Source organism: Oryx dammah, unplaced genomic scaffold, assembly GCF_014754425.2.
Source record: "Oryx dammah isolate SB20612 unplaced genomic scaffold, SCBI_Odam_1.1 HiC_scaffold_3, whole genome shotgun sequence".
In the NCBI taxonomy this organism is placed as follows: Eukaryota; Metazoa; Chordata; class Mammalia; order Artiodactyla; family Bovidae; genus Oryx; species Oryx dammah.
The window spans coordinates 30,318,027-30,338,998 of record NW_024070187.1 but is presented as its reverse complement, the minus strand read 5'-3'; the positions used below and the strand labels follow the sequence as shown (position 1 = coordinate 30,338,998).

General features: G+C 39.4%; 1 protein-coding gene and 1 non-coding gene across 2 annotated transcripts in view; one reads left to right on the top strand and one right to left on the bottom strand.

Annotated features, from left to right (window-relative positions):
* Positions 1–4,487, top strand: part of GRID2 (glutamate ionotropic receptor delta type subunit 2) — a 1,625,731-nt gene extending 1,621,244 nt beyond the window's left edge. Inside the window, exon 16 of the mRNA XM_040237847.1 lies at positions 2,211–4,487. Within this exon, the coding sequence (XP_040093781.1) occupies positions 2,211–2,633 (423 nt within the window). The 3' untranslated portion in view covers positions 2,634–4,487. The remainder of the gene's footprint in view (positions 1–2,210) is intronic.
* Positions 4,488–12,102: 7,615 nt separating this feature from the next.
* Positions 12,103–12,174, bottom strand: TRNAS-GGA. Its single transcript has one exon. It is a non-coding gene; the product is annotated as a tRNA-Ser (tRNA).
* Between the last annotated feature and the right edge of the window lie 8,798 nt (positions 12,175–20,972).

The following is a 20,972-nucleotide window of genomic DNA, read 5'->3' as shown; positions in this document are numbered from 1 at the left end:
ATGTAGACCTAGAGAAGTGATCATATGTTTTCAGCCCTTTGATGACTCTAAGCTTAACAAATCCATACCATGGAATCATCTAGAATTCCATCTTTCATCTTTCCTCCTGGATCAGCTTTACTCCAGGGCCATATTAAAATTTTTCCAGAGATTTGAAAGAATAATTTCAAAGTTACATATATCTTTTAAAGTGCCCTGTGCTTTATTTTCATTAAAAAAAAAATGTGGGATTTATAAATTTTCAGAGACTATCTGAAGTTAAACTACTTGATTTATTTATCTTACTTCCACTGGATCAAAAGGTGAAAAAAAAATTTAATAATGAACTCATATTCACTAAAGCTTCACAAATTGAAATGAAAAACTACCTGAATTTGCTGAATAATTTGATTTGCTGGATAGTTTCAAAGAAAGACAGTTTTAAACTTTCTGTAACTAGACCTTGGCTAACTTATGCCTAAGTAAACCCTAAGAGGATCTGCTTTAAGGTGCAAATAAAAATGACTTCTCATTTGCATGTGAATTTTTGCATGTCAATATATTCTTTCAAACAGATTGTTTCCTAAAATTTTCTAAGGATTGCTTCCTACCACCTTATACGAAAAATTGATCAGCACCATTTATAAGGAAAAGCTTGGCTCGGCAAAAATAAATTTTAGCTTCCTACCTGTCTGAGTGATCATACATTCTAAATTAGTGGGGTATAAACTAAAAATTAATCAGATTTTTCTGTAGTGTTTTCTTTGTGGAATAAACTTCTGGTATCTCTGCTGACACTGATTCAACACCAAAGACCACATTAATGCAACATTATAGCCGAGACATCATAGTCTCAAAAATCTGAAAATTAAGGACTCCCCAAGCTCCTTATATTTTGAATTACTATACATGGTATTAAATTTTTGCATTATTATTTCTGTTGATGGATGACTACATTATAGTTGCTGTGGGAACCATAAAATTCTATCTTTCAACACTCTAAAGTCTCAGTGATAATATTGCATTAATGGATATTTTTATTGGATTTTGAAATGAGAAAGGAGAAGGAAAAACAGTGATGCACATCAAAATATTTTTCACTGAGGAGCACTTTAATTGCACAATGAAAAAAATACATCCTCCATTCTAATTCATAGCAGCTAATCCAGATCATATGAACAAATATTTTCTTTTATGATTAATAGATATTTTAAATTTTAATTTATTGGATATAATTAAATCCTCATAAATTTAGTTTATTGAACTTGGCTATAAAGAAGACTGATAAAAAGGACAATTTTCTTTCCTGCCAGTTTTATTTTTCAAATATTGGGCTTTAATGCTCACTTTTAGTGAAAGTCCTAAGGAATTTATGAATTAATTTCAACTCCAGGAATATGAGATTTTACTTCCTTTTTCTTCATTAAGCACCTTCTTACTAAGATTCTATTAGCGTAGCTCAAAATGTCTTTGATTTAGAGGCCATTTAGTATTAAGCTGGCCCTAAACTGAAGCTGTCCCTCACGTCATGACTTGAAGGGGTCTCTAAAGCTTCTTTTGCTGACCTCACAATATTGAATCATTTAGGCTCTAGGTAACTTGAGTGTATGAAATCCCTCAATCAGAAACTGATTCTCTTGTGTTGAATGTTGCTCTCTCTAAACAATCTCACATGTTTCTAGCTGAAAGAGAAATAACCCTTTAACAGTCACTAACACTTTAGTGTAAACTAGCATATCAACTTAGTATTACTTATCTCCAAGAACGGAAAGTTAAGGTTAGGAGTGAATAGAGGAAAGAAACAAAACCCAACTTGGAATGAGACATCCTGAAGAAGGAGGAAGCATGCAAATAGAAGAGGTGGGGGTGGGGGAATGTGTAGCCAAAACCATACATTCTATTTGTATAATTTTGCCTGGGTCTGTCCCTGCTCTTGTAGAAGGCAATCACCCATCTATTACTCCCATATTTTGTAGTTGCATGTGGCATTTGCTCATTTAAGAACTTTCATTGCAAGAAAAAGATAGATAACCTTATCTTAGAATCATATGGGTACCCCCATAACCTAGCACAGTGCCTGGCTCATATTAGGTGCTCAATAAATATTTGTTAACTGAATAAACCCCAAAGTTCAGTTCATTACCTATCATGTTTGCTGAACTACTTTTTATTTTTTTAACCATGGAAGCTAGTACTGATGAGAACCTTATCTTCTTTTTCTTCATCTCCAGGATGACAAGGAAATTGACCTGGAGCACCTCCATAGACGTGTAAATAGCTTGTGCACAGATGACGACAGCCCCCATAAACAGTTTTCCACCTCGTCAATTGACTTGACCCCTCTGGACATTGACACTTTGCCAACACGACAAGCACTGGAGCAAATCAGTGATTTCAGGAACACTCATATTACCACAACAACCTTTATCCCAGAGCAGATCCAGACTCTTAGCCGCACACTGTCAGCTAAAGCTGCCTCTGGTTTCGCTTTTGGCAACGTGCCTGAGCACCGAACTGGCCCTTTTAGGCACAGGGCACCTAATGGGGGCTTTTTCAGGAGTCCTATCAAAACAATGTCATCTATTCCTTATCAACCAACTCCTACCCTGGGGCTCAATCTGGGTAACGATCCAGACCGAGGCACTTCCATATGAGAATCCAACAAAATCTCTCCACTGTTTCTCTTGTAGGACTCCCTTTGCAAGGAGCAACTGTAAGATTGTGGGACTAACATGGATGTAACTTTTTTTTTAATCAGGATTATTAGTAACAATTCTAGTTCTTTCTCTCTACCTTCTCCCTCTTCTCTCTCCTCTACTTCTTTCTCTCTCTTCTTCCCTCTCTTTCCAGACATCTCCTTCCACTTTGTTTCATTACTCAATTTGTTCCCCCAGAAGGTAGTATACTAGGATCCTATTAGACTGCTTTTCATATACTGTACTTCAAGAATAGGGAACATGCACTGAGTATACTAGGAGTATATGCAGGATTAATTTTACATAAAGGCCTCTTCTGTAACATTTCTCTATTTTTAAAACTATGATTGCAATAACTTCAGTCTTTTTACATTCTTCTGCTGCATCCATAAAATGCTCCACTGCTGTTGAGTGTCCTTTGACTATGGACCAAAGGCAACCCCTGCAGTGTTTATAGAATAATTTAAAGACCATTCAGGCCACATAATATGAGAATGCAATTTTGTAGGATTACAAAAAAGCCATTAATATGCCAGTCAAGACTACAGTTAAAACTACTCTTGCACTGCAACAGTGCATATGACCTTTATGTGATTGTACAGTATTAAAAAGGTTTTTTTTTTTGCTTATGTACAGTAAACTTTATCATATGGCAGCAGCCTCTATTGTGTTAAATAAATTAGTATCTCATATATACATATATATGCACCTATATAATGTGTATATATATTCAAAGGCGGCCATTGCTATTGCAATTCATTTAATAAAGCTTTAGTTTAAAAAAAAAAGTATTGTATACAGGAATTATGTATAGTGCAGGGGGTCTTTTCAGTTAGAAAAGGCAGGTTGCTTTAATGTTATTCTGACTTGCATTGTTTGCCAACAGAGAATATTTTATACTTTTGTTATTAAAACATCCAGGGCGATTTAATATTTGTTCCTAGATGTAACTCATTCGAATAGATTTCTGCATTTGTTATTCAGCAATGTATAAAGCTAACCTTGATAATTTTACTTTTAATTAATTATCCAAATGGAAAATGTTGTTAGCTGAACCACATCCACCACAGCACAGAGAGCTCTATCCAAGTTTAGACGTAGATCATCGGAGGTTAATAAATTCTCTTCCAAAGCAGTGAGCCAATCAATACAACTGTAGTTGGGGAGAGATGGGAGCCCTTAAGAAATATTGATGTGGCCTTAATTACTGTCATACATTATCCTGAAGAAGAAAATATAACAACCCTACCGGGCTCTCAACTTCACCCCCTTTTTTATTCAGTTCTATTTGGAGGAGTTCTGTATTTTTTACATTAGTGCCAAGTGTATAGAAGGATGACAACAAAAAACAGTGCCTCTTTGTGCACAATCCTTTTAAAGTAGCATTCTTACCTTTTAGAAATGTAGAAAGAATTTTGTTTGTAATCCTTCAATTAAAATGTGGTAAGTAGGAAGCAAGAACTTATCCTGTGTTTTTACGCAGCCATAGACTTATTTTATTCTAATTCATTCCATGGCTAGGATTGATATAGGAATCAACCTATGTGATTTGCTTTAGGAGAAATTAAAAGATATATTCTTAAGGTATATTATATTTTGATGCTAATTCTGTTCTGGGGAGCATCTTGTCCTGTCACTGTTTTTGTACTAAATTGTCAAATATTGTCTACTGTGTAAGGCAGAAAATTTTCTTATCATGCGAAACCATTTTGTTTCCAGGGTAACAAGTATCTACGTGCATGCACAACTTGTTTTCCCTTGTAACATCCATGATCTCAGTCACGACTCTGATTTTAAAACAAAAAATCTTTACAAGAAGCTATATAGGGACATACCAGATGTTGCAGTGATTTTAGCTATCAACAAACTGTTAACCATGTACAATATTTAAAATAGGCCTATTTTGATGTATTGCCTATTATACAAATACACAAACCACTTTTTGAAGGCCTCAGTTATGAGTGACAGAGCTTTCTGTGTATAATTTGTCTAAATAATTTGTCTAATAAAAATGTTTTCTAAACTTGCTCTCCTACCATTGAAGTCTTAACTATACAATTTGAAAATGCTTACCCTCTCACAGATAGAACTGAATTTTTCTAAAAATTTATCTTGAATTAAAGCATAACACACATTAAGTTTTGCTAGCAGAACAATACTATAATGAGTGGCTCTCTAAAAACAGTACCAACTGATGTTCTAAACCAATGCAAGACCACCTTTCTGCTATTAGAGACTATTTGAATCAATGATATATTTGTTTTCCTTTGTGAACATCTCTATGAGCACCTTTTTGGGAAAAATTTATCTTGTTTCATGTAAACAATGCAGCCATTATAATTATAGTAGGATGAGGGTTTGTTACTTTTTTAAAAAGTTAAAGGTAATTATTAAACTTAGAATTTGTGTATTAATATTTGCTTTGCTGTTTGGGAAATATTCATTATGCTGAATCTATTAATTTGGAAATTGACTCCCACATTATTTCTAATAGAGTGTTATTTTCTGCATTTGAACTACAATATTTAATTCTTCTAGCATTTAATTCACTCAATGGAGATATATCTGAAAACATATTCAATTTAGCTTAAAATCTCTACTTTTCTAGGATTTCTAAGTGTTGAAACTAGAAGGAACTGTAGTGATCTAGACTATCTCCCTTATTGTACAGATAAGAAAACATACGATGCTGAGAAGCTGTGACTCGCCCCAATGTTTGAGAATCTGAGTCTTCTTTAAACTCTGCCATGCCTCAGTCACACTCACGCAGACCCTAATCAGTGGTGCATTTGAGGGGTGGCTCAGGTATAATGACTCCACCACTCCTCTCTCGCCAAGCTTAGGCTGCGGATCTCTAGAACCTTCCTTCCTCTTCCGGGACCGCTTAGAGCATCTGATTCACCTTCTCATTTTACAGATGCGAAAGTGAGCACCTCAAGCTGCATCAGGTCACAGCTAGTGGCGGAACTTGGGGCATCTTGCTTCTGCCCTGTGCTACATCCGTTGGCCCAGTGCTCACCCTGATCCTCACCACTTCCACCCAAATTGCTATTTCAAAACAAGACACACACCCTACATATACATACTTTTATTCCACTCAGGTGTCGAATTTATTCCACTGGTGAATCATTAAGAGAATTGGTTGTCCCTTTCAACCCCATCAGAAGTTATGCACAGGGTTTTGGTTTAATTCTACATTAGAAAATTGTGAGACCTTCTTTCTTTCTCACACATAATGAACTACAGGCAATTTGTCATTTTCTCAATTATGTTATTTTTCATCTCTTTTAGTATGGTTGGTTGTCAATTGAATAAATACTTTAAAAAATAGACTTTGCTGGATGGTACTTTGCTTCATCAATTAGAAAGAAAGATGAGAAAAATCAATTTATCCTACATAATACCTTTAAAGCCACAAAATTGGATAACAAATTATAAGTATTATATAATCAGAATTTTGGGATGGTGAAACGCATTTTGAATTATGAGAATAGTAAATAAGTCAGAGCTAATAACTTTGTGCTAGTAAACGTAGGTTTCATTCTTAAATATACATCTCATGATAATTGATAAAACACAATGGGCTCTTTAGAAATGGGCTTCCCTCTAGAGTGTTTTTATTTCTACAAATGAATCCTTTATCCAGTCCTTGTGATTAGATATTAATAAATGACTAATAATTATGACATTTTACAAAAATCATTTCAATTTTTAAAAAAAAACATTTATTTATTTGGCTGCACCAGGTCTTAGTTGCAGCATGTGGGGATCTAGTTCCCCGACCAGGGATCGAACCTGGGCCCCCTGCATTGGAAGTACAGTCTTAGCCACTGGACCAGCAGGGAAGTCCCTCAGCAAATTTTAATAAACACGGTCTCATGAGGTAACATCTATGAGCTCTCTTGGATGGAAATGACTTACCTGACATTGAAAAATTAGGAGATAAAGCTTCTTAGATTTGATAGATTTAATTCAATTCTATTAGTGTTGACCAAAAACCTGCTACACAAAGCCACAGTGCTAAGCAGTTACACATCACGTAGACGAGGACATTTTCACAAATGGGTCTGGATGTGTTCAAGGGCACCGGCCTTTCCTTGTCCCGTTTCAACATGCAGGATATGGAGGCCACCTTACAGACTTTCTACAGTGGCAGAATTAGTCACCCCAAACCAGTATCTCCTCATGGGCCTGGACAGTCCAGCTGACTGGACCAGTCCATCCTGGAAGTTCTCATGTGCTGACTGAGTCTGCCATCTTAGAGTCAGATTCCTTCCACAAGGAAGACTTGGAAATCTCCCAAAATGCCAGACCATAAGGCCAAATTTTCAAAAACATGAAAATCACCCTGAGACACGGGGAAACTGCTGTCTAACCCATGCTCCTGGTCCATAGGACTCAAAGACTGATTCCTTCCCTCAGGCGTCCGCATCAGAGTGGCACAGACCAGGGCGCTCATTTTCTGTCCCTGCAGATAATCCCTCGGGATGATTAGAGCACTGTAGACTTTCCAACAGCTTGCTTCAAAGGGACCAAACATAAGAAATCTTATTCAGGCTACTCTTCAACTTTCATAAATTTTTATTTGAATTTCAAATAAGGCTCGTAGTTACTGTTCCTGTCACCTAAGACACGGACTACACCGTGACCTAAGATCCGGATGAAAGTAAAGTGTTTTACAGGCTGCCCACCGCGAGGACAGCCTCCAACCCACACACACCCCCAGGAGAACAGAAGAGACATGGTTTTGCTGCATTTTGCAGAGCTGCACAGAGGCACAGAGCGACTGCACCACCTAACGATTCAGCCTACTGTGGGAACTAAAACACTAAATGAGCTGCCGCGGGTTTTCTCACCTGACTTTGCCTACTTTCTTTTTTTCAATAGCTTTCATTTGTTTCCAGGGAATATTAGTAACAAAGCGAATGTTGTTCAAAGTTGAGAAATTTTTGCATATCTAAAAGCTCTACCCTAACATGCTATTACACACCATTTAAGACAAAGGGTCATCTTTGGACTGATTTTGCACGTTTCTGTGATTTATTCCCAGTGGAGATGAGAAACTGTTTTGTCTACACTTGTTACCTACCTTGTGCCCCAAACATGCCTTTCTGGACTTCATTAAGAATGAGGCCTCTTTTTCCTTTTGGAAAAACTCTATAGGTTCCAACCTATAGAATTGGCAACATATTGCAAAAGTCTCAAATTATCTGTGATATGATAGAAAATTCCAAAAATTTTATATTAATTATCATTAATTTAAAACTAAGCTTTCATAGCAGCTATTTCAAAAGAAGAAGCATATGTCACAAAATCAAAGAACAGTAAAATGTCAGAACCAGAGAGGGACAGAATAATAAATACAAATATTTTAATAGGTAATTTTCCTGCCATAAAATTTGAAGTAGAAGTAGAGGCAAACTTTAATTTTTAAAGTTGTTTTATTTTTAAATTGGTGCTATTGAAAATTCTAGGAGTCAAGTAGCCTATACCTATGGCTATTTTTAATTAAAAAAAATTAAACATCAGTATTGGATATCAGTAAACAAATTACAGTTTGCTTACTCACTACCCAAAGGGTTCATAATAGCAGGCCTTTATTATTCTAATGTGAAATAAAATGAGGTTCAATTTGCAAAATTTTAAGTTATATAAAACTTTTCAGAATCATAGCCATTTCATGGAGCAAGGGATACCTCTATCTATTTCACACTAGATAAATAAGGAGTTGATAGGTGATATTTAATTCTTCTTCAGAACTGTGTTAAAATTGACTTTCAAATAGTTAATGCTATTTGAACTTAATGTTAGCCTTCTATTAATATCCATTTATAAAAGTTGGCTATAAGACTTGTTTTTCGATATCAAAGCACAGTAAAGTTAAGCTGAAAATAAAGGTGTCAATGTGCCCAGCTGTTTAGTTTGACTTTTTGTTCTCAAAATAGTCATTGCTGCCTAATGTGCTACAGAAGTAACTTCATCTACTTTTGTAGGTGATGTTAGAAAACACTTTGAATATTAGTCGTTAGATGGATTAGAGCCCCATCATATGTCTAATTGACATAATTGACCCTAGAGATCAAATGCAGAACTTTCATTCACACAATGTTTTTAATGAATATAATACTTTTTTCCAAATTAAGTATAAAAATTAAAAATAAGCAGTGCAGACCTTCCAGATTCAATTCTGCATAACCAAGCATTTTAAAACTTATTGCTCACTCACTCAGATTTCTCCATGGAAATGTCATGGTAAAAACAATTGTTCATAATCTGAGCAACACGTGAACAAAATCACCTCTCACACATGTAGCCTTTATAGCTTTTGGTGTGTCCAATTAACATGGTAAGTCCTATACTGCTCAATCACCAATTCATATATATTTAATTCTTTCTTGTTCATCACCATTAAATGACATTTTAATGATGTATTTTTTACTTCATAATAATGATTTCATGTCTCTTTTAAAAATGAGTGTTAATACATAGGCTGCAGAGAGAATATTAGGAACAAAACAACCATACAAGATCAATCGGTCCATTGATGGACACTGTCTGAGCACCCACTATGAGCAAGGCATCTTAGATCTTTCCTAAGTGGTGCACTAAGGCATACTCCTCAGCAGCAGGAGGTGGGGGGTGCTGAGGTATTGGTGCCCTCATAATCAGGGTGGTAGGGTGGGCCCCTGGCCAAGAGCTCTGCCCATGAGCCATTTTATTCACTTATACCAAGACTTAGCTAAGAGAGCTTCCAAAGCTGGAGAAACAAAATAGACACATTTTAAACTCTGAATAAAAACTCATGGTTTAAGTAACATCAGAAGACAAGAATATGACTTATGATACACAATACATTTAATTGTCAGATTAGTGCTATCAAGAGAATATTCTATGAGAAGAGAAGAAGAATGAGGCTATGTGACTTGGGATGGTTTCATGGAGTGAGTAGAAATTTAGCCTAAGCCTAGAGGAAAGGTCATGCATGTATACTAAGTCACTTCAGTCATGTCTGACCCTTTGCCATCCCATGGACTGTAGCTCACCAGGCTCCTCTGTCCATGCAATTCCCCATGGCAAGTGGGTTGCCATGCCCTCCTCCAGGGGATCTTCCTGACTCAGGAATCGAACCGCGTCTCTTACGGCTCCAGCATTGGCTGGCAGGTTCTTTACCACTAGCACCACCTGGGGAGCCCAGAGGAAAGGTCAGAAGAATGCAAAAGGGCCTCCCAATGGAGGGAACAGGGCAACCAAAGCACAAGAAAGGGAGAGAATGCCCAGAAGAGCAGTAGCCCATGATGTCTAGAATGTGGTTTCACATCAGGAAGTAGCAGGAAGTGAAGCTGGGGTGAGACTATGGGAAGATGCCTATAGACTGGGCACAAGAGATCGTACTCTCCTGTTCACTCATCCATTCATGTATTCAACGTATCATCACTGAGATCCTACTAAGTGCAGGAACTATTCTACGTGCTGGGGATACAGCAGTAAACAAGACAAAAATCCCCGCCCTCATGGCATTTACAATCAACTGAAAGATGAGATGGATGGATGGCATCACCAACTCAGTGGACATGAGTTTGAGTAAACTCCAAGAGTTGGTGCTGGACAGGGAGGCCTGGCATGCTGCAATCCATGGGGTCACAAAGACTTGGACACAACTGAGCAACCGAACTGAACTGAACTGAAGGAGATAACCTATAAGCAGGATAAATAAGTGAAGCACACTGTCTAATAGATGATAAGTGCTGTAGAGAAAGACAAAGAGGAGGACCAGGAAGGCCAAAGTGAAAGTGGGATTTGCTGTATATTAAATAAGGTAACTGGGGAGGTCTCCCTAATAAGTCAACATTTGACTGAAGCTTTAAAGCAGCGGTCCCCAGCCTTTTGGGCACCAGGGGCCATTTCACGGAAAACAGTTTTTTCACGGACTGGGATAGGAGTAGGGGATGGTTTCAGGATGATTCAAGTGCATCACATTTATTGGGCACTTTATTTCTATTATTATTACATCAGCTGCACCTTCAGCCATCAGGCATTAGATGCCAGAGTTTGGGGACCCCTGCCTTAAAGGGAGTGAAAGAGTTAGTCATACTGCTCTCTGAGGAAAGAACGTCCAGACTTTGGGGACAGCTAGTACAAAGACTCTGAGGTAGGGGTGTATGGGCATGTTTGAAGAACAGTGGGGAAATCAGTGTAGCTGGACTGGGATGGGTGATGGGAAGGAAGGGAGGAAAAGAGCCCAGAGGGGAACACAGAACCCACTTATAAGGCTTTATAGAATGCCATCAGCTTTTGGCTTTTATTCTGCGAGAGATGGGAAATCACTGGTGTGTACTGAGCACAGGGGAATGTTTGTTACTGATCCAACATGTTGATTACAAAGTCAGAAGTAAATCAATCTTGGGATCAAAGTGCTGCCACTTTCCCACCCTCCCTGGGGCCTAAATATTTGCCCAAAATTCGAGTGTTATGGGAGAGTGACATATGGTGCCAGTTGCTGGCTGTGCCTCCCTTTGAATTTCAATCTTTGAACCATCAGAAGGAGGTTGAAACAGGGCTGGTGTTCACAGAGGTTCATGACAATGATGTGCGGGAGATTTCCATGGGCATTGGAGAGCCCACTGAAGAATTTGACTGAAGGAAAAATCAGGCTCTTAAAGAGGTTCTTTATGAAGTTTAAGCTATTAGTGATTCAGGGAATGGAACAGATAAGAGGCCAATGGAAACCCTTGTGCAATACAGTTCAGGTGTGAGCTGAGCTCAGTGGTAACTGAAAAAAGGAAAGAGGTTACAGATGGCAGATATATTTTGAAAGAAGAATTAAAAGAACTTAATGGTTCACTGAATATAGAGTGTAAAAGAGAAAAAGAAATCATGTATGACTGATTTTTCAAGGTTAGATGCTAGAAAAGTGGAAACAATTTTATCAAAAAATACTGAAGTCAGAAGAATATTTTTTTTCTTGTTAACCTTCATTTTTTCTTAAGTTGGGAAGCTTGAGTGACAGATTCCAAACTAGTATCGGTGGGGGTGGGGGACCTGAGGCATTATCTAGAGTCTAGAGTCCATGACTTTTAATCTGTGCTCCACAGGTGCCTAAGTTTTCCTCAAGATTTCTGGGATGCTGGTCTGAGGTGGGGCCCCCTGGGCTTCAGTCAGAGTTACCTTTGCTCTGATCTGTTTACATAGTTGACTTTCAGTGATATTTTCCTCACATTCCGAATGACACATTACTGACAGGTGACCAAGATTTCAAGTCAGATGTTTTCTGAGGCAACTCACTGCAGCAGTCAACATTTTCCATTGCCTCAGTCGTGTCTGACTCTTTGTGTGACCCCATGGACTGTAGCCTACCAGGCTCCTCCCTCCATGGGATTCTCCAGGCAAGAGTACTGGAGTGGGTTGCCATTTCCTTCTCCAGGGGATCTTCCCGACCCAGGGATCGAACCCGGGTCTCCTGCATTCCAGGCAGACGCTTTAACCTCTGAGCCACCAGGGAAGCCCCGCCTCATTGTTATTCTTCCTTATAGTTTCCCTTTGTATTGTGTCAAAAGTTGCCCCAATTGGTTCTTTAAAATGTTACAGAACAAGCTCCATCTCTTTTTTCCTCCATGACATTTATCATTTTGCCCACTTCCCTGGTAGTTCAGATGGTGAAGAATTTGCCTGCAATGCAATGCAGGAGACCCAGGTTCGATCCCTGGGTCGGAAAGATCCCCTGGAGAAGGGAATGGCTACCCACTCCAGTATTCTTGCCTAGAGAATTCTTGCCATAGACAGAGGAGCCTGGTGGGCTACAGTCCATGGGATTGCAAAGAGTCGGACACAACCGAGTGACTAATTCTTTCACCTCACAGTGAATACCCAGAATTGACCAAACCGTGACACTGTGACAGAGACTCAAATCCCATCATGGCAGCTTGACACAGACCCAATATCTCCAAAGTCCTAACAGAAGAACAGGCTGGAACCAAGTTCCCTAGCTAAAAAAAAATTAGGCTGGCTAGAACAACCATGGAGCAGACATACCTGAATAGAAATTCAAAGAATCTAAATACAGGCTTGTCTTATAAAAGAACAAACTAAAATTAGTCCAAACATTACAAACACCTGCTATGTGAAAGCCAGTGTACTTGGCATGAGTCAAATCAAATACTTGTAGAACTAACTGTGCTTGGTTCTCGTAATTGCTGTGTGCTTTGAGTTCTGAGTCTATTTCAGGAGAGTTCAGAGAGGTCAGAAAGCATCACTAGCACAGTTAAGTGAACTACAAGAGAATAAAAAGTCAGGTCTGAAATAGTCATCATCGCCAATCCTATCCTTTTTGAGTGTTTCAGAGGTGAGCTTTCAACAGGCAGGTGCCATCAAAAAGATTAATTTTGTTCCAGATGTTGTCTGCCAGCTTTATCTCTTGACACTGAGGTTATGATGATGGTTCACTTTTAAGAGGTCAAAGGCGATTTTCCAGGTCTAAGGAAAAAATGCTTTTTATCAAATATAAAACCAGAAATTGGTAGTATGTGCCTTTATAAATTTAGAATAACCCTGGTTAAGCCTGTTTTCAAATTGACAATATAATTCCTCACAATTTGCTCTTGCTCCAGTCTCATTTTTAAAATATAAGCTATGATTCACACACACACATACATGCTTATCTTTCTTTCCTAGAAAACAGCACACAAACTGTGTACACAGGTTGTATTAAACATCTACACAGTGTAAGGATTTCAAGGCAGTGTGCCCAGGCATATATTCTGAATCTCACTAAATGAAATACATGGACTATAGCCTCAGGTAGAATTATTTCAAATGTAGGAAAGTTTAATCCATGCTCATGTCAAAATTAAGTTGCCAATTTCTGCTACAGTTCTTATTCTTTGTAGGCCAATATTTATGTCCTCCCGAGTATAGCAACTATGGCTGGGGGTTAGGGTGGGGGTTGGAGTGGGGGTGGGGGTGGGCGGGGTGCGGGGAGGCATGCTGACCACATCTCAGGTACAGGACTGGGCTCCATACATGTTGTTTCACTCCATTCTCATCATATCTCTGCAAACTTGCTATTGCTGATGCTAACTGAACAGTTTAAAAACAAAACAAACTCATACCCTGTGGACCACAGCAGACTGCTCCTGGGATCAAAGAGAGATGGGAGGGAGAGGACCCTCTTATGATCCCTCAGAGCTGTAAGAAGCTTTGTACACTATGGAGTTTCATAAAAACCAACTGGTCCTCACTAACCGATATATTTTTGATATAGAAATTTCAAGCAGTAAATAAAATGTTCATAAAAGATGAATATAAATGCCACACACGTTATAGTTGCCTAGAAAACATAAACAGATTCTAGGAAAAACCCTGCTAGATCAGCGTCTACACCAGAGGGCTGGTCAAAACCCAGCAAACCTGTCCATCCTCCCGCTCAGCCTCCTTATCTCCACCAGTGGTGTGTCAGCAAATTTTCAGGTCCCCTTCCCCTCTTTATTGGAATTCCTTAGATGGAACCATTAGAAAAACAAATCCCTGTTGAGTCAGCTTATATAATGCTCCACTTCTTGACCTCCTTTTTCCAGCCCTACAGCTGCGAGGCAAGTGTAAGCACACAGTAGCCTCTGTCCGGAAACATGCATGAGTTCTCCTAAGTGTCACTCTTTTCCGGCTCACCTTGCTGCTACCCATCTTACTAGGGAAATGCACATGATTTCTTAAACCAGGATGCTGATTTAATTTTTTCAAGGTATTTCTGCGGTCCACTAAGCCATGGCCAAAGACCTTGGCCAAAAGTCTCTTCTGCCAGATAGCACCAAGGCAGCCTTCACAGAGAAGCGATATCTGAGCCAAGGAGGCAGGATTTTGACAATCAGAGATATGAACGTATGCTGTAAAAGCAATGTGCAAAGAGGAAATGGAAAAATACACTTGATGAGGATTGGACTAGGAATGGAACCAGAAAGCCGATGTGTGGGGAGGGGGGCAGGCAGCGGCTTATGGAGTCAGACAGAAGTAGGAGGTTGGTAGAAGCATTTAACGATTTTATTTTGAGAGTTCATATACATGACAAGATTCTAGGCACTGGAGTGCATATAAACCTGCAAGACTTCCAAAGCTATTAAGAAGAGATGTCGTGTATATGCATAACTACAACATAAGGCAGAGTATAATGTGTTCCATAAAAGTGACATAATGTATTACAGGAATTCAGAGAAGGGAGAGAAGATTCTCCCCAAGAAACCCTTTTGTTGAAATACAAAATGATTTTAAATGACATATGACATATGATAAGTACTTTAAAATAGTCTGTAATGTTTTGCAAATTCAGAGAAAAGCAAGCAAGACGTTTCTCCAGGGTGATAAAATGGCTTTGTGGAGAAGACGGTTTTGGAACTGGGCTTCAAGAAAGAGTATAATTTCCACAAACATAGAATAGAGAAAGACATCATTAGGTAAAGGGGAAAGATACGACCCAACTCACAGAGGAGAAAAACACAAAGCACATTTGAGAAAGAGCAAATCATTTGGCTGCAACACATGGCCCATGAAAAGCAGTAAGGACTTAAGACGACGAAGCTATAAACATCAAGCCCAACCACCAACCTAATGTTTGAGTCTCAGCCTGTTTACAATCTATCCCATTTTTGAACATCTGTGAATTTTAGAAATATGACAGTGTTTATAGTCTACTGGGAAAAACAGACAGTTTAACAGACAGTGGCAATAAATTGCAGTAAGTGCTGTGGTCATGGAAACGCAAGGTGATTTGCAAGCCAGAGCAGGAATAGGAAAGCTCCCCAGCCAGGACTCTCAGCTAGACCTGCAGGAAAAGTGAGAGTCAGCCAGGCAGAGGGGACCACGGTTGTTCACAACGGGTGACCAGCATAGGTGCAAACCTGATGCCAGAGGGCAAGATTAATTCTGGGGACTGCAAGAGGTTGCCCGAGCTGAAATTTAGAGGGAAAGGAGACTATCGCGGGATTAAAATGAAGAGGTTGAGGGCTGGCCTAGAAAATGCTCCATTAGCCACATTAAAGAATTTGTATTTTTAAGGAATAAAGTTCTAGGCAACACAAGGGAGCCATTAAAGATTTCAGAGTGGAGTAGTGGCCTGATCATATAGACTCATTTGAGCTGCCCTAGGAGAAAGTTTTGGAGAAGGACAAGATCCGAGAAAGGTGGACCAGTAGGAACCTTGTGTGGCAATCAAGGTGGAGTCCTTGTGTCTGGTAGTAACAGCAGGAAAGGAAGGAGGTGGAAAGGTTCTAGAAAGAGAATGGGTCTGAGTTTGGGACTAAGGTATTTCTGAAGTATTTAGTGTAGGTGGAATCATGAGACCTTACAAAATCATCCAAGGAATAAGTGGGTCTAGTTAGCAGAAAATAAGATCTGGACATAGAACCCTGAGGAAGAACAACATTTGATCAAAAGATGGAAGGGTATACTGCCTAAACAATCAAGGAAGAAAGCTATAGGAGCAAGCAGTCTCAGAAGTTATGGGAAGAGAGTGTTTGATGGAGAGTGGACAATATTGTCAGGTGCCACTCAGAGAAGGAAAGCACCCATTAGAGTTAGCAACGTGAAGGTTCTCCCAATCATGGCAACAAGAGTGCTCGGGAGACTGAGGGAGCGGAAACCAGACTGCAGTCAGAGAAAGAGTAAGTGGAAGGGTAACACACTTTCTTCCAAGGAATATGGTGATGAAAGAGAGGAGGGGAAAGGAGCTGTACCCAGAGGAGAGACTAGGACCAAGGAGGATATTTGTTTCCAAGACAGGAGAGACACATTTTCTATGTCCGATGCAGGATATGGCACGCTTGGGGCTGGTACACGGGGATGACCCAGAGAGATGTTGTGGGGATGTGGGTGGGAGGGGGGTTCATGTTTGGGAACGCATATACACCCGTGGTGGATTCATGTCAATGTATGGCAAAACCAATACAGAATTGTAAAGTAAAATAAAAAATAAAAAAATAATAATAATAAATGCAAAAGGAAGGAACCAGGATAGAGGCCAATGTTGAGAGTACAGTGCTCTGCTCAGCCCCTTCAGTCATATCGGACTCTTTGCGACCCCAGGGACTGTAGCCCGCCAATCTCCTCTGTCCGTGGGATTCTCCAGGCAAGAATACTGGAGTGGGTTGTCGTGCCCTCCTCCAGGGGATCTTACCAACCCAGGAATCAAACCCATGTCTCCAGCATCTCCTGCATTGCAGGCAGGTTCTTTATTCACTGAGAGTAGAGTAGCAAGCAGGGTATTTAAACGACAAAAAGAATTGGATCCAGGGCATAATTCATTTTCAATAAGAGAAGGGATATATATATTTACTGTAACTGCGTGAGAGGGTGAAAGGATGAGAGTGAATGCAGGTGAATATCTAGGTTCAGTAGCAAGGTTTTAGTGAGAGCTCTGTCGGATTCCAGTTATTTTTATAAGATAGAGGAAGCAAATCATTGGTGAGGGTCAGGTGTCATCTATTTTAGAAGAACAAGGAACGGAGGGACCATGACAGCAACACAGTCGGGCCAGCATTCAGCTTTGAGGGCCCATCTGAGGTTAGAGGCCACCGTATGGTCTGTTTAGTTGCGAGTTTTTTCCGGGCATTCTCAGCAGCTTCTGTTTAGCCACAAGGAGATAGAGTTGGATTTAACCACAGCTGTAGATTTTACGTAGGTTATGAATAAACAACAGCGATGACTCAGTGTAGTACTAATAAAATGTTCATCTAAATGGGGTGTCCCAGTGGTACAGGATGTATGGAAGGAAGCCACATTAATTAGGGTAAGAAGTGATACTTGGTATTAAACAAAACTCCCTCTTCCAACCAGAGAGGCTTAATACAATAGACTATTTTTCACTCCTATAAAGTTCAAACACAAGCAAAGGGTTGTCTTCCTTGTGATGCTTTAGGAGGGGGTTCCTCCTATCCAGTGACTCTCATGCCCCAGGACTTTGGACTCCCCGCACCCCACCCCCAGGGAGGGACTTGCTGCATCCGGCTGGCAGACCAAGAAGGAAGAAAACGCAGAGGATTCTGGGAGTTTTAATGCTCTGGCTCACAGCCCACTGGCTTACCACAGGGTCGCATGGAAACAGTTTCACTAAGCATCTGCCCTCACTGCCATAGAGGCACAGAGTCAAGTTAGGAGGTTTCATAGGCTTGAGACAGAACAAGACAAAAAGTAGTCCAAATGAAAATGCAAGCACGATGATTTTTCTGAGAAAATTAATAGAATTGGTGATTACATAGTTCAAGGATGATAAACAAGGTTCTGTGTAAAGCATGACATTAAAAGGAATTATGAGGTTAAAATCCAGGGTCAAAAACAAACAAACAAACAAACAAAAAAAAAATCCAGGGTCAGTGAGACCTACCCAAACCATCCTAATTAAAGATATGACCCCTTCCCCCAACATTTTCCATCTCCTCCTACATGGCCCAATTTGTTTTCATTTTTTTATATATCCTTTTTTTTTTTAATTTTTTATTTTGTATAGGGATAGACAAAGGCCTGGTGTGCTGCAGTCCATGGGGTTGCAAAGAGTCAGACACAAATTAGCTACTGAACAATAACAACAACACCAGGGATATAGCCGATTCACAATGTTGTGATGGTTTCAGAACAGCAAATGGACTCAGCTGTACATACACATGCATCCATTCTCCCCCAAACTTCCCTCCCATCCAGGCTGCCACGTAACACTGAGCAGCATTCTGTGTGTGTCCAGTCGGTCCTTGTTGGTCTTCCACTTTATATACAGCAGTGTGTACATCTCCATTTGTTTTCATATCACTTATGATTTACTATGTCCGTGTACTAACACTAGGTAATTTACTGATCTGGTATAGTCTTTCTCTTTCTGATCTAATGTAAGCAGGGATTTTTCAGTATTATTTTTCAGTTTCCTCAGTGCCTGAAACAATGTCTGGCATTAGGATGGTCATTCCTGAATGACAGAATGTCATGAGATTTAACAAGGCCCTTCACGATGAGGTTGGTGCTTCTCTTGTGGCTCAGCCAGTAAAGAATCCGCCTGCAATGCGGGAGACCAGGTTTCGATCCCTGCATTGGGGAGATTCCCTGGAGAAGGGAAAGGCTACCCACTGCAGCATTCTGGCCTGGAGAATTCCATGGACTGTATAGTCCGTGGGGTGGCAAAGAGTCGGACATGACTAAGCGACTTTCACTTTCATAGTGAGGTTAAGTTGACATGGGACATACACAGATGTAATATGACTTAGCTGCAGAAAGGGAAGAAAGACTCAAACATCCCGACACATTCAGAGTTGGCTATCTGGAGGAAGAGTAGACTCAGGGAGAACATATGTGGAGTAAAAGGACATATTTGGTTTTAGAAATATCATTTGAAATGAAGGTAAAATATCCAGGTGGAGATTCAGCAATACACTGAAAACCTAGAGCCTGGGTTTAGCTAAAACATTCAGAATTGAAGTCGCAGGACAAAGATAAATGCCTAAGGGAAAGAAGATGGAAAGTCATTCAATGGGCAACCAAATTTGGGGGGAACAGAGAAATAATCATTTTACTCCTCACAATCTTGCCCCTCCTCACATCCTCTCTCCCAAGTGATAGCTAAAACATATGGAAAATAATGTTGTTGTGCTCAGCCGCGCCCACCAGGGTCCTCTGTCCATGAGGTTTTCCAAGCAAGAATACTGGAGTGAGTTGCCGTTTCCTACTCCAGGGGATCTTCCTGACCCAAGGATTGAACCCAAGTCTCTCATGACTCCTGCAGAGGCAGGCAGATTCTTTACCACTAGCACCACCTGGAAAGCCCATGGATAATGATAATACTGGGGTTTCCCTGCTAACTCAACTTGTAGGGAATTCACCAGCAATGCAGGAAACCCTCGATCAATTCCTGGGTCCAGAAGGTCCCCTGGAGAAGGGATAGGCTACCCACTCTAGTATTCTCGGGGTCTTCCCTCGTGGCTCAGATGGTAAAGGATCCGCCTGCAATGCAGGAGACCTGGGTTGGATCCCTGGGTTGGGAAGATCCCCTGGAAAAAGGCATGGCAACCCACTCCAGTATTCTTGCCTGGAGCATCCTATGGACAGAGGAGCCTGGCGGACTACAGTCCAGGGGTCGCAAAGAGTCAGATGTACAGAAGAGCCTGGCGGACTACAGTCCACGGGGTCCCAAAGAGTCGGACATGATTGAGCGAGTAAGCATGCAGCACAATAACATGAGGCAAAAACCTGAGTCAAAGAAGGCAAATACTAGGTGACCCAAAGTGTCTACAGTTCGAACTTTCGACAGATAACCGTTACTTGATATTTAATTGCTATTCTAAATGTTTGCTTTTGAATTTAATCTAAATTAGATATTATGAAATTTAATAGAAAATAAGCAAAAATATTAATACCATATTTACATGTTAAAATACTTAGCAATACTGAAGATAATAGCCAAGCTCCACACCAACTGACAATTAGGGATTTTTTAATAAAGAAATATCCAAGTTCCAGTGATGACTTCTCTTCATAGAACAGTTAAGTTGATACTGAGCTCATGCTTCCTCCTGTCTCCTCATTAAATGGGGACTTACCCAGTGACCCCCACGTGATTGTGATAAAAATCAATTTTCCAATCCATATACAAGACAAAAAAGCATGTTCTTATATTTTTGATATTTTTTTCCAATTTTTCTTCATAAAACATTGACTGGAATGACAGTAAATGACTGCACATAGCCCCATATTTTTCTATCCCCATTAGAGTAATACAGAACATATTATACTTTTAAAAAATTCAAATAAGATCAGTTTAAAAGTAGTTTTGGTGGCTAATTGTTATATAAAACTGAAATATCCACAGACTTTCTAAAATTGATAGAATGTAAGAATCTGAACCTCTAGAGAGTTTTAGAATATTTCAAACATTTTAACAAGTATTTTAAAAAATTGAACAGCTTTCTTGTAGATAACCAAAATAATACACTTCAATAAAGTGAGTGTGGATAATTCAGTATAATTATCTGAAGTGAATATTTAGAACCTAAGATAGAAAATAAGGCAAAATAAAAGTTTTCAGTTTACAAAATTCTCATTTTCAGAAGTTCATTTACAAGTCACTTATTTTGAATGCTTGGAATATGACTCCATGGGGGGGGGGAATATACATAATGGTTGTTTTTCACTTTTTTTTCAGGTTAGCCTTTAAAAAATGTTTAACCATCAATTATTATTGAAATATTTTAATAAAATGTTTTAAAGGCATTTTTGTGTTAAATAGGTTCTTTTTTATTTTTTAATTACTTATTTTTATTGGGAAATAGTTCCTTT